Here is a 14152-nt window from a genome sequence, read left to right on the forward strand (position 1 = left end):
CACACCTTGGAACAGTTACTTAAGCTATGTGAGCTGCAAGCTTCTCACTTACAAAAAGGGAACAATAGAAATTACCCATCTCTTTTGTTTGCTGTGAAGATTAAATGAGATAATAAATGCAGAATGGCCAGTTCAAGGTCAGGATCAAAAGAAAATGCACCAAAAGCTAGCTTTGGTTGTAACTTTTGTCATTTCTATGACCTCTTTGTCAGCCAAAGGATATCTATTTCTCAAATCTTTTCATTAATTCACTTGGCAATATAGTTATTGAATTTTACTAAAAGTAAGGGCATAATAACCGAGAGGTTAAATCTACTAGGGAACATAAAATAAGGATGGAAGGGGATAGCACTCATTTGGACATGAGGTCCAAATTGTGCTAGGTTTGACAGACAAGTTCTGAGTGAGCTTATGGTTGAAGCCAGAAAATTGACAGTTACCATGATGGCCTTTTTGTCTCTAAATCTGGCAATAGCCATGTACTATCAATTCCATCTCCCAAGCAGCTCTCAAATCCAACCAATTAGTCTCCAGGTTTAAAGTAGCATCACCTCCTAACTGTTCTCCTGCTTCCCACCTTGACCTTCTCTCACCCATTTTCATATTCCAATTTGAGTAAAAATTTAAAAGGGCATATCTCCTGTAGTTCTCTACAGCCTACAGAGTTATGTCCAACCTCCAGAACAAGGTCTCAAGTCCCCAGGATAAATTCCCTGTTTATCTCCTACTGCTTCCTATCCATACTCTGGCCTCCCACATAACATCCTCTCTGCCTGGCATGCCTTTTCCCGGATCTTTTCCTGGTTTCCTCTGGAATAAATGTAAGATCTCAGGTTATAGGTCATTTTCCCAGAAGCCTCTCTTGGTCCCCTCAGTGTGCTCCCATGGTTCCCTTACCTCTCCCATCACAGTCATATCACTCCTGACCCAACCCTCAAGCAGATCTTCCAAGTCTCTGATCTCTTTGCACCATTTACTTCTCCTTGCTCACACACGGCAGTTGTGCTTTTCCGTGTGTGTGTGACTCCCTCATGGATGTCTGCCTCCCTCATGACTGTCTGCCTCCCTTATAGACTGTTAGCTCCAGGCCAGCTGGGACTGGGCAATTTTCTTGCTCATTAAGACTGCTAAATTTTAATACTAAGAAAATAAAACAATTAATAATAAGACACACTATTCCTAGGAATAATTTTTTTAAAATTTATGCACAATTCTTATTGGAAGACTTAAAAAGAAAACCTAAGTAAGAAGAGATATCAAATTTTAAGAACAGAAAAACAATATAATAAATACATCAGTTTTCCCTAAACTGATCTATAGATTTGATCAATTCTAATCAAAACATTGATAGTGAGTTAAAGAATTTGGTGAGATGGTTCTAAAATGTTTACAGTAAAAAAAAGATCCAAATAGCTATCACAACGCTGAGGAAGAATATTGCAGGGTGTGTGCGGTGGGGAAGGGGGCAGATTATTCCTATTAAATATTAAGAGTTAATTAGTAGAAGGCAGTGATAATTTAAATAGTGTGATATTGTCACAGGGCTGGACAAATTGATCATGAAGTTTGACAATACTAAGCTTTGGTGAGAGTGCTGTGCAATGGAAGCATTTAAACCATCTGGTAGGAATCAGTTCAGTTCAGTTCAGTCACTCAGTCATGTTTGACCCTTTGTGACCCCATGGACTGCAGCATGCCAGGTTTCCCTGTCCATCACCAACTCCCAGAGCTTACTCAAACTCACGTCCATCGAGTCGGTGATGCCATCCAACCATCTCATCCTCTGTCATCCCCGTCTCCTCCCAACTTCAATCTTTCCCATCATCAGGGTCTTTTCCATTGAGTCAACTCTTCGCATGAGGTGGCCAAAGTATTGCAGTTTCAGCTTCAGCATCAGTCCTTCCAATGAATATTCAGGACTGATTTCCTTTAGGATGGAGTGGTTGGATCTTTTTGCAGTCCAAGGGACTCTCAAGAGTCTTCTCTAACAGCACAGTTCAAAAGCATCAATTCTTCAGCACTCAGCTTTCTTTATGGTCCAACTCTCACATCCATACATGACTACTGGAAAAAACGTAGCTTTGACTAGATGGACTTTTGTTGGCAAAGTAATGTCTCTGCTTTTTAATATGCTGTCTAGGTTGTTCATAGCTTTTCTTCCAAGTGTCTTTTAATTTCATGGCTGCAGTCACCATCTGCAGAGATTTTTGAATGCAAGGAAATAAAGTCTTTCACTGTTTCCATTGTTTCCCCATCTATTTGCCATGAAGTAATGAGACCAGCTGGAGTAGGAATACTACTTTGGAAAAAGAATTTGGTATTGCACACATCACTCCAAGTTCATTGTTTAAAAGAATCTTTTACAAGGGCCCCAGGTGACTTGTATAAGAACATTCATAGATGGAAGTAACTCCATCAATAAAAGAATAAGTAAAGCATGAAATATTCCCACTTTTGCATATTACCAATACAGTGAATGAACTACAGCTGAAAACCATAACATGGATGAATCTTAGAAAAATCATGAGTGGGCAAAAAAAAGAAACAATGGCTTGATGACATAAAGTATGATACAGTTCTCATAAAGTTTGAAAGTATATAGAAAAATTATAAATAAAAATTCAGTATAAGATTTACCTCTGGGGATGGGGGAAAGGACCATGGGGAGGAGCACATAGGAAAGTTGGACAGTTTTGGCAATGGAGCTTATAGTCAGTGAAGAATTCATGGGTTTTCATTTTAAGGTAATCTTCAAGGCCTTGAAAAATTGCAATAGGGGCCATGTGGCATAACTCCTTAACCTATTTTTTCTTAAGCTGTTCAAGAAAAATGAATAAGCTGCCAAGATAGAGCTTTAGCCATCCCCAAAGCTCCACCCTTTCCCAAAGCACCATGACCAGCCAAACAAATATGGATACAAACCAGGCTTGACATGACAGCCTTTCACAAGGAATTTGCAGTCATGAGAGAACCCTCCTCAGCAGAGACTGTTGCCTTTGCAGATAACATGGCCATACTTTTGCCCCAACATTTTCTGCATCACTTGTGGGAAAGGAGAAATTGAAATTCTCAAGTTAAATAAAATTTTTCCATGCTTCCCCACTCTAGCTGAGTAGGGCTAAATTTTCCATGAATGCCGTTTTCTTTGGTAGCATAAAATCTTAGTGTTCTCTGCTTTATTTTCTTTGAACTTTATGTATATTTTTCCATAGACATTTTATGTACAAAGAACGTTATAAGATACTTCGTAAGTCACTCAAATCATCAGGGTACATATTCACTGTTACTGGTTTCAGGATATCAGGAAGTCTAACAGAGGAGGCCAATGAGTTAACCCTTGTAAGGTCGACTTGATTCACCACCATGTTTTCATTTCGTAGCCATAGGTTTCATAACAAGTTTTGAGTCCCATTTTTTTTAACTTTTTAAATTTTGTATTGGGGTATAGCCAGTTAACAATGTGATAGTTTCAGGTGAATAGCAATGGGTTGAGTCCATTTTTTAACGCAAGCTCTTATCTTGAAGATGTTTTATAGCTCCTTCCTGTGGTAGATTATTCATAAAAATGACCACAGTAATTTTCCCATCCAGAATACATATCCCTTTGTAATGTGACTTTATCACATATTGCATCAAGAGCCTACTTCCCCTTGCTTTGAATCTTGGCTGCTCTTGTGATAATCTGACCAAGACAATGCAGTGAAAATGATACTGCAGGACTTCCGGTCTTGAGCCTTAAAAGTCTTATACTTCAGTTCCCACCATCTTGGAATACTGCCCTGAGACCACCATGGGAAAAAGCCATGGCTAGCCTACTGGGAGGCACATATTAGACCACCCTTTCCCTGTCAAATCCCAGGTAACTGGTCACATAAATGACCTCAGGTGAGAATCTGAGAACTTCCCAACCAATTTCAATCTAAATGGCTGAGCCACATAACTGTGAACTAATGGGCTTCCCCAGTGGCTCAGTGGTAAAAGAATCCACCTGCAATGAAGGAGATGCGGGTTCAATCCCTGGATTGGGAAGATCCTGTGGAGGAGGAAATGGCAACACATTATAGTATCCTTGTTTGGAAAATCCATGGACAGAGGAGACTGGTAGGATACGGTCCATGGCGTCGCAAAGAGCTGGACACAACTGAAGTGACTGAGCACACATACAGAGAACAGTTGCTATTAAGCCACTAAGTTTGGAGAGTGGTTTGTTATATAAGCAATGGATAACTGATACAGTTCCCTTAGCTTTTTTTTTAACCTTTTTCTGCATGTGATGTGGGGTGTGTGTGTGTGTGCCACATTTACTGTAGCTCCTTCATCAGATTTTGGTCAAATTGAAAAAAATACCCTTGACTGTACCCAAGGGTCCTGGAGAAGAAGGTAAACTAGATAATTCAAAGAATTAAATATTTCATTTAAAAGGAATCCCATAGTTAGAATCTTTAGAGTGAGTTATTTAATAATGAGACCTATCAGGTAAATTCTTTTTCAGAATAGAGTATGTTTGAATTATTTTTATACTTTCTTATTATAAGACATTTCTCTTCTTTCATGTCAACCATCTCACATATCCTTCTGTTCCTTCCACAGGACTTTCCATATTTCTATTCCTTTTTGAATCTGTTTATTTTCTCTGTCCTGTGCTGCCATCCTTACTGTCCACTTCAGGTTGGTGATAGAAGGACTCAATGGACTAATGCATATGGCTATAAGACATCACCTTCTATACCTCCAAACTACATCTCGGATTGCTCCACAGTCCCCTCTACACTGCCTTGTGTTTCTTTTCCTAATAAACTTCACTCTTCTCTTTGCTCCCAGAAACACAGCCCGTGCCTGCTGGGATATGGATATGAGAAACCACACTGCTAAGCAGCTCAGGCTGCACTTGACAGATTAGAGATTATTTTTTTCTTATTTGGCAGTGTCAGGGCAGCAGCGCTCTTTATTTTTCTCTCTGACAGCAGTGACAGCTATTACCGTGCCAGCTCCAAATCCAGAGAGTAAATGAATGCACTGAAGAGGCATGGGGCCTTCTAGAAGACTCACGACAGCCTCCTGGGCTCGGCTGGGCTGCAGCCTCCTGAAAATGGAGTCTCAGAGAGCAGCAGCCCAGAGTCTCAGGGGACAGTGAGAAAAACACGGTTGGGAAGGAGGGGAAAAGAGCAGGGAGAAACAAGAGGGAAGGTGGGGATAGAGAAGAGAGAGGGAAAATAGAGAGTTTTGTGGTTGACAAGAATTAACCAGGGGACACTGGCAATACACTCTTGGCACCTTCGCATCTCTGCTATTGCCTGCCAACCAGAGTTCTTCTTATTAAAACACACACAAAGAGAAACAATAGAAGAAAGAGTTTCCCAGAAATGAAGTGAGCAGCATAATCAAGCTGCTTATATTCATAAACCTATTAGATAGCCCCTTCAACTTGTTTTCCCTTTTATTTTCTTGTTAATATAATTGACACATGCAGGAGAATATATAGAAGATATATGCAAATTTTAAATTATAATAGTATACTGACTACCGGGAAACCCACTTCCAGCTACGAGACAGAATATTACCAATAACTTATTCCCTCTGTGTGTTTCTTTCCATTCCATTCTTTTCCCTCTTCCCCAGAAATCACCACTTTGCTGAATTTTGTGATCTTAATTCCCTATTTGCTACACATATATGTATATGTATTCTCACCCATATGCGTGTATGCTTACACAATATTGTTTAATATTGGTCATTTATGAACTTTATAAAAAGGTAACATGGGACTTGATTTATTGATCTTACATTGTTTCCAAGGTTCACCTACATTGGCATCAGCAATTTTATTTATTTCATTGTTTTGAGTGCTGTATAATATTATATACATTCAATTTCCTTTTTTTCATGAAATATGAGTTGTCTACAAGTGTTTGCTATTCTGAATAATGTTGATACAAACATTTTTATACATGGTGCATGTGTGCAAGAGGGTCCTTAAGGAAAACACTCAGAAATATAAGATATACAAATAAGTCCAAAGTATGTAAGAATGTCTTTATAAATTTTAAAATTATTTACTCATAAATGTAAACACTGGAATAAAGTTATACTCTAGAGTAAAGAAATAATAATAGACAAGGTACTCATGAAGAATGGTATCTGTTTAAGATATAAAGACTAATTGTTAAGCCATCATAATTAGGACTGTGTGGTACTGGTGCGGGAATAGATTAGAGATCAATTAGAAAGAATTAATGGCCCAAAACAGAAACCACAACACATAATACAGGAGGCACTGGAGATCCTGGGGGAAAGTGGGACAGGACAATAAATGATGTTAGAATAATTAGTTGTCACTTTGAGAAAGAAAAAATTTAATTAGATGTCTATTTCATATTATACACAAAAATCTATTTCAGAAAATGGACTTACTGCAAAAGGCAAAACTTTAATACACTTTAGAAGAAAACGTCTTTCTGATTTTGGGGCAAGGAAGGATTTAGTAAATAAAATTTTAAAATGCTAGCCATAAAAGAAAAAAATTATAAGTTTAACTACATTAAATTTTAAAAATTCTGTTCATTAAGAGAATCATGAAAAAAGTAAAAGCATAAGACACACACTGGAAGAAAATATTTGTGGCTGTAACTAAATATAGATTACCATGTAGAATATATAAAGAAACCAGGCAAAATAATGAAAATATGATAAAACAACAAGTATAAAAATATGATAAAACAACTCATTAGAAAAGTGGATAAAAGGTTTGGTCAGGTATCATATGAAAATATAATCTATTTCATTAACAATTAGGGAAATAAAAATAAAGACTACAGTAGAAAAAAAAAAGACTACAGTAGAATTTCATATCATTCCTATTAAATTGCCAAAAATTCCAAAGAACAATTGCTTTGAAGATTATTTTTCATCTGTAAAAATGAATATCATGTTGTAGACCCTACCGCCGGCACTTCCACTCTCAGGCATGGATACAGAATGGCCACCAAGTCTGGGAACACAGGCAAATACCTAATAGTTGGTTTATTGTTATTACTCTATAGTACAGATAAAATAATAGCACGCATACTTTGAGAACTCTTCCATTTTAATTAAACATGGAGATGTGGCAAATCCTTCCTTCCCCACCTCTCTCTCTTTGCTTAGGCTCCTGAAAAACATGTTCTTTGGGAACTGCAACTCCCTAGCAAAGCTGATGAGACAGTGAAATCTACATAGACTCTCTCTCATAAAAAATTCATAGATGATTTAAGGGGGTTGACTGCCTTGCTGAAGTCCTTCTATGCACATCTAATGGTCTGTGTTTCCTGGATTAAGAACTGGATTAGGAACTAAGAACTGCCCTAAATCATTCTCTTTACAGCGTTAGAGCCTAAGGCACTGACACATTGGCCTCCATCCATGAACTATACTTCTTCAGATTTTGATTCTAGACCCTTGTTCCTTCTTCCAGGTTTAGGAGTCAGTCTTTTGAGACTGCTGAAACTCAACAAACCTTATCCCTTTCAAGGACAGAGAAACACTGATTCCAGAACTAGCTCCATGGGCACTCAGGCCTCCAGGCCCCAGCTCAGCGGGCATGATCACACAAGAGGGGAGTGTCAGGCATGCTTCTCTGGGGTATTAGAGAGCCCGGCAGGTAAAAAAACATTCCTGAAGAATGTTGATATGAATAATATAAACAACCTCACACTTGAATCCAGATTTTCCAGAGTGAGTTACCTCAAATCCAGCAATTCTAAGGAAGTAAAATGAAGTCATACTATCCCTCCAACTATCTCCAGTTAGAAAGGACAGGTTCAATTTCTACATTGCAGTTATATTCATAGCTCAATATCAAACATTCATATTTTTCATAATTGCTAGGATGAGATGGTTGGATGGCATCACTGCCTCATGGACATGAGTTTGAGCAACTCCAGGAGATAGTAAAGGACAGGGAAGCCTGGTATGCTGCAGTTCATGGGGTCGCAAAGAGTCAGACATGACTGAGTGACTGAACAGCAACAATGATAAATGTGAAAATGTGAAATTACTGAGGGCTTGGTTTGTCTTGCATATATAATTATTAATTACAAAACAATATAGGAAATATAATGTATCATCTTAGGAGGAGGACAAAGAGACTCTAAGAGTATTGTTCTCAAGTCAGACAGGCTGTGCCATTTATTACCATTTACTTAATGTGTAACCTTGAGCACGTCTCAACTTCAGCATCCTTGCATGTAAAAGAAAGATGATAATAGTACCTGTCTCATAGGGGCACTATGAGAATAAGATGAGATAATGCTTGTAAAAAGCATAGGTCAGTGTCTGGCACATGGAATGAAATTTAAAAAGTGAGCTTTTCTTAAAATTAACACCCCATTCTTCATCATTTAGATCCATACCCCCTTTTTCGAAATATTTTTTTTAAACTGTGGTATTTGTTTTAATTTGCCCTTAACAGAGAAGCTAAAAGGATATCATTTTCAATTCTCTTAAAGAAGTGTTTCACAGACGCTGATCAGTTCTTAGGACAAAAATGTACATGATGGCAGTAAGCATTAGGGAGGTTGGCATTGTGATGATACACCTATGTGACCATGAAAGTAGAGACATTGAATCAACAGTAAGGGAATAGCTCTCAAAGGCTGAGGAGATGAAGAGCAAAATAATTCAAATACATGGATTTTATTTAAAAGCAGAGATGTATTTTAAATATTTCTTAAGTGATAAAATGGGGGAGACAACTAGAAAAGATGGTTCAATTAAGAATAATTTAACCTTAAAAAAATGTTTAAAGGTTTCTTCGACTTTATTTCCAGGGGGATATTGTTAAACTTTCCCATGTAAACTGAAAAATGACTTACATCTCATTTTTTTAATGAAATGAAGTTAATAAAATTTAAGAACTTTTTCATTTAAATGGACCCACAACCTCAAATCCTATAGAACATCTGAGTCCAGCTCTAGCACAGCCTGCCGTTTGATTACAGGGTTTACCAGCAGAAGATTATGGCCCACAAGCTGAGTTTTCATGCATATTCCATAATCACTCTTCATGACCTTCACATCCTCATACATTTCTCATCCTGAGATTCATGGGCATCTGTCAGCTGACTCTCCAGCACTCCAGTTCCCACATTCTCTTACATCACTCTGTGAGACTGACTCTCCAACATGGAAAATTGCACAATATTCCTAATACCCACCAGGACTACCACACTTGATAGTATGTAAAATCCAACGTCTTCATCCCTCTTCACTAAATTACTACCCAGGATCTACACACTTTTTAAAATTGTTCTCAGACTCCATTCTAACTAATTGTCCTCAGTCCCTTCTCTTGCCTATTTTATCCAAATATAAATATATCTGCATAAACTCAGGCATTCCTTCTTTCCCTTAAAAACATGGATTTCTTTTTAGATGGGATTCCTGATAAAAATCTCTCATGTCTATGAGTACTTTTAAGGGGATAAATAAAGAAACATGTGGCATGTTAGTAAATATTTATCCTACCATTTTATTTTTTAGTTTAATATTTTAAGTGTTTCTAGTGCTAATAAAAAATAGAAGTAAAGCAGTTTTTTGGCATGAAGAATATGACTCAGAAGCCAAACTATTTGGTTACTAATATCAGCCCTACTACTTCCACTGTGTTACTCTCTCTGAACCTCAGCTGTCTCAACTGTTAAATGAGGGTAATAATAGTATCTACTTAATAGGATTATTTGGAGGATTAAATGAAATAATCCATGTACAGCACTTTTTAAAAGGGCACGGTACATATCAAGCTTTCAATAAATGTTTGTTGTATTGTTTTTGTCACTATTAATTTATCAGAAGAATAGAACTGGTTGTTTTCTAAGATTTAAGTTTAAATTTGAGTGATTCACAAAATGGGAGTTACCAAATTATGAAAGTATAATTTTGGTCTGAATTTAAGTGTGTGCCTTTTCTTCAGTGGACTTCCCTGGTGGCTCAGTTGGTAAAGAATCCACCTGCAATGCAGGAGACCACCTGTAATTCAGTAGACTTGGGTTCAATCCCTGGGTTGGGAAGATCCTCTGAAGAAGGAAATGGGGGATTTCCTTGTCTAAGAGACCCATATTGTTTGTCATGGAATTTATTATGTAATATGGTTGCTTTAAACATAAATAAAATTTATCTTCGGTGCTGCTTACGGAATGTTTTGAGCATACTATAAATTAAGCTGGGGCTTGCCAGGTTGCTCATAAAGAATGTGCTTGCCAATGCAGAAGATGTGAGTTTGATCCCTGGGTCAGGAAGTTCCCCTGGAGAAAGAAATGGCAACCCACTCCAGTCTTCTTGCCTAGATAACCATATGGACAGAGGAGCCTGGTGGGCAACAGTCCATATGGTCACAAGAGTTGGACATAACTTAGTGACTAAACCACCACTAATTTCACTTCAAAATTTTTGAAATTGTATCTGGAGAGCAGCATAGAAAAATGATTGTTTTTCATCATACAGTACCCCAAACAATTGAGCCTGCCAATGCTCTTCCTCTATTTCTGCCCATAGCATAAGTGTGGAGTCACCCACCATCTCCCAGGGATTGAATCCAACGGTTATCTACGTCTGTCCCACTTGACCACTCCCCTTCTTCAGATAGTGCTGTTGCCCAGATACCTACCTTTCTCACTCCATATACTTGCTCTGCATGACCTCATTCTCTCAGGATTTCAATAAATTGATGACTCGATGTCCATCTTTACTGCCACTGCCTGATACTAAGCACTCATCATTTCCAGCCTAGCTTGGAAATTGCCTTGCTGCCTTTTTTCCACTTCACATGGCCACCAGAATGACCTTCCTAAAGTGTAAATCTGACCTTGTCACTCTCGAGCTAAAGCTCTTTAAGGGTTTCCCTTACCTTGCTGCATAAGATCCTAAAATCTTTAATTTATCTATCCCTTCCACATTTTAACATTAGGAAGGCACCCTACAAGTTTTTGTTGTTCAAGCAAAGAACATGGTTCTAAAGGTTTTTGCCAGGGCTGCACATCTTATTCAAATCACTTTCCATTATAAATGGTTAACTGCAGCCTTAAAAATCAATTAGAAGAGCTTGTCAGCTCCAATAAATACATATTACTGTTTCTCTTGAACTGAAATTTTTAAGAACAAGTCAATTACATACAATGCATACATGCTAGTATACACACACACACACACACATACTATATATTGTACTTTAAAAAATAGATGTATAGAGTTTTAATAATAGCAAAAGCATGTTATGTACATGCACAAACAAGTGTACTTGAAATCTGTTATGAAAGGAAACAGAGTTATAATGAAACTTATTATGCCATAATTTGATAATATTGTCTACAAGTTTAGAATTTAGATCTATTATAAATTTTGGATTTCCATATTATAGAACTGCTAAAGATCAGTCTTTGCTATAAACTGATAAGTGTCTGTTGAGAGTTCACACATCTCAGAGTCTTGAATCAATGTATAGGAATAATGATTAGGGATTTGTAGAAATTAAAGATAAATTGTTAAATAAAGAGAGGGTGATAGCAAGATACTGCTGGATCAAGAGCAGCAGTTTTAATTTTGTCCTGACCAAGGTCCTACTTCTTATAGATGGTGAGACTGAAACAATTAATTAGCCTTTCAAGATGTTACACTTCTCATCTTCAGAAGGAAGAGTGTAATCACACAGATCTCTGAGGCCCTTGCCAGCTTTGAAGTTTGAATATTTAGCTACGGCATACCCACAGAACAGAAAAGCCCTCCCTTGAACAAGCTTCCAGAAGGATCCAATCCACTGTGACTCTCAAACACAAACCGTTGATAGACCTCTTAGTTGTCCAGAATTTATGAGGCTCCCCAGTTGACATCTCTGCAAGCCTCCAGCTTCACTTGTTAAAATCTTCAGCTTTCTCACTAACTTAACCATGCTAGACATTTTCATATAATGTAGCCTGAGTTGTTCTAGGCTTGAACCAATAAAAATTTAAGAGCGAATTCAACATAACCCCCCCTACTCCCCATTTTCAGGTCCAAGTAATGATAGCTCCTTAGCCTTCCAGTGACACACACTAAACACTTCATAAGAAAAGGGCTGGGTGAGTGACTAATGTGTGTTTTTAGCCTCAGTTTCTTGTTTTAGGGATATAACAGCTGTATGCAGTAAAATTTCAGGGTAGAACTGGCTGTATTAGACAATTTAAGACATCCACACCATCATAGTCAGAGCAGCTGAATATGTTTTCTACAGTGCAGATTTAATGCATTGGATAGAATTGTAAGTGAATTGGATTGGCTTCACCATTTTGTACCACATTCTGCTTTACGATGAGTTGCAAGCCAGAGTCTGGGGCTCGCAGCATAACCAATAAAATATAAATAGAAAAAAACAAGTCTGCATTCTAAAGTGTATCGACCAAAAAGCCATCCCAGCATTAAACAACTCTGCTGATATTTAGAATATCTGTCTCAGACGGCTCTCGTGTTAACTTTCCCTTAGAAAGAAAACCCCTGACATATATTACTATTGTACTCCTGTCAAATACAGGTAAGATCCTGCAAAGAAGATGGAAAAAGAATAACAACGTGCTTATCTGCGTTATTTAAGCCAAAAAAGGTAATGTGTTTCACATAACTCAAACCAAATTAGCCACATTGTCTAAGTCAGAAGTTCAAAACTCACAGGGAAAATCCAACAATCTAATTCTAGTTTGCTTTGATTTGAAGCCTTGTGTTTCTCAGAAGACATGGAAGCCTTGGAACTGAGTCAGAAAAGCATGTCAAGATGTGATATACTGAAAGAAAAGAAAAACAAACAACAAAAAACCATTCACCCAGAGAGTGTGAGGCTAGGAAATGTGAGACTGGCCCCAGAGCCTTCTGGAACTTAAGCTCCAAATGTCACTTACCCTATGACGATGCAGGAGATGGCCGTTCCCAAGAAGGCATATGTTAAAATAGATCCCAAGTTTTGAAAAAAGTGTCTCTGGGGAGGAAAAGATAGATTTCATATAGTACATCAGATTTTTTCTTCTTAGCATAACAAGAAATAAAAACAAATGCATGTGTTTTCACAGCCTCTCCCTTTCCTCACTGTTAAGGCCAATTCTGTTTTTGGAGCCTCAGTTGCTGGCCGTATTGTACAAAGAAACCTTAGCTGATTAACACTGTAAAGGACAGAGGTTTCCAACAAATAGGGAAAAAATACATCTGGAAAGCGACAGGCCAGAACTGGCTGGCCCTGAGACAGGAGGAAGGGATTGGGGCAATGGTCATGCAGGACTCTGGAATGATTAAAGAAGACAGAGTTTTTAAGAAGTTTTGTTGTCACTGAAACCCCTTTAGCACTTTAAATATACTGTTCTAAAAGATTTAAGTTGCCATTTGACTTTTACTGGATCTCTGATTTACTGTTTTTCTGAAAGTGATGAAACCGAACCTTAATCACCTACAACAGTTTATTTTAATGAATCACACAAAATGATGCTTAGTCTTGGGGCTGGGATGAAGAAGGATGAGCGGAATAAATCCAGCTTTCTAAATCTTTTCAAACGCTTGCTTGGAAAAACTCCCTTCCAGTTCTGTAAGTGGTAGCTAAATAGCCAGAACTGACAGCAAGAGGGAGCCCAAAGTACACAAGAAAATCAAGTCTGTACTGAACAAGCAAAGGCTGCTGAAGCCTACAGGCCAAGGGAGGAGAGCCCTAGGAATCTCTGGCATCAGGGGTGGTCAGCAGGAAAGCAAGCACTTTAACTCTGCATCTCAAAACTCATTCAGGCTGGAGCCTCGATCTGTGGCCCTGGTGAGGCTAGCATGTAGGCTTTGGTGGGAATTACTAATTTAGGAAATGTACATGTTCAGCCTGCACATAAGTAATGTTTTGCAAGTGCAAAAAAATGCGAGACTGAACTTTCTCTCTATAAATTCAATGTTAATTAACAGCAAACCCTTTGGTTATAATCATCTAGAATAATATTGCCCAATAGAAATATAATGTAAACCATATATGTCATTGAAAATGACATATGTAAAAAAAAAAATAAAATAAAATGACATAAGTACTTTTCTAGTAGTCATATTAAAATAAGTTTTTAAAAAGTAAAATGAATGTTGATACTATAATGTATTCAAAAATTATCATTTCTACATGAAATAAAAAACATTG

General features: G+C 37.7%; 1 protein-coding gene across 1 annotated transcript in view; it reads right to left on the reverse strand.

The window, feature by feature from the left end:
• SLC9A9 (solute carrier family 9 member A9) overlaps positions 1-14152 on the reverse strand; it is a 646928-nt gene that overhangs the window by 572305 nt on the left and 60471 nt on the right. Inside the window, exon 4 of the mRNA XM_043875249.1 lies at positions 12897-12973. Coding sequence (XP_043731184.1) covers positions 12897-12973 — 77 coding nt within the window. The remainder of the gene's footprint in view (positions 1-12896; positions 12974-14152) is intronic.

This window comes from Cervus elaphus, chromosome 19 (assembly GCF_910594005.1).
Source record: "Cervus elaphus chromosome 19, mCerEla1.1, whole genome shotgun sequence".
In the NCBI taxonomy this organism is placed as follows: Eukaryota; Metazoa; Chordata; class Mammalia; order Artiodactyla; family Cervidae; genus Cervus; species Cervus elaphus.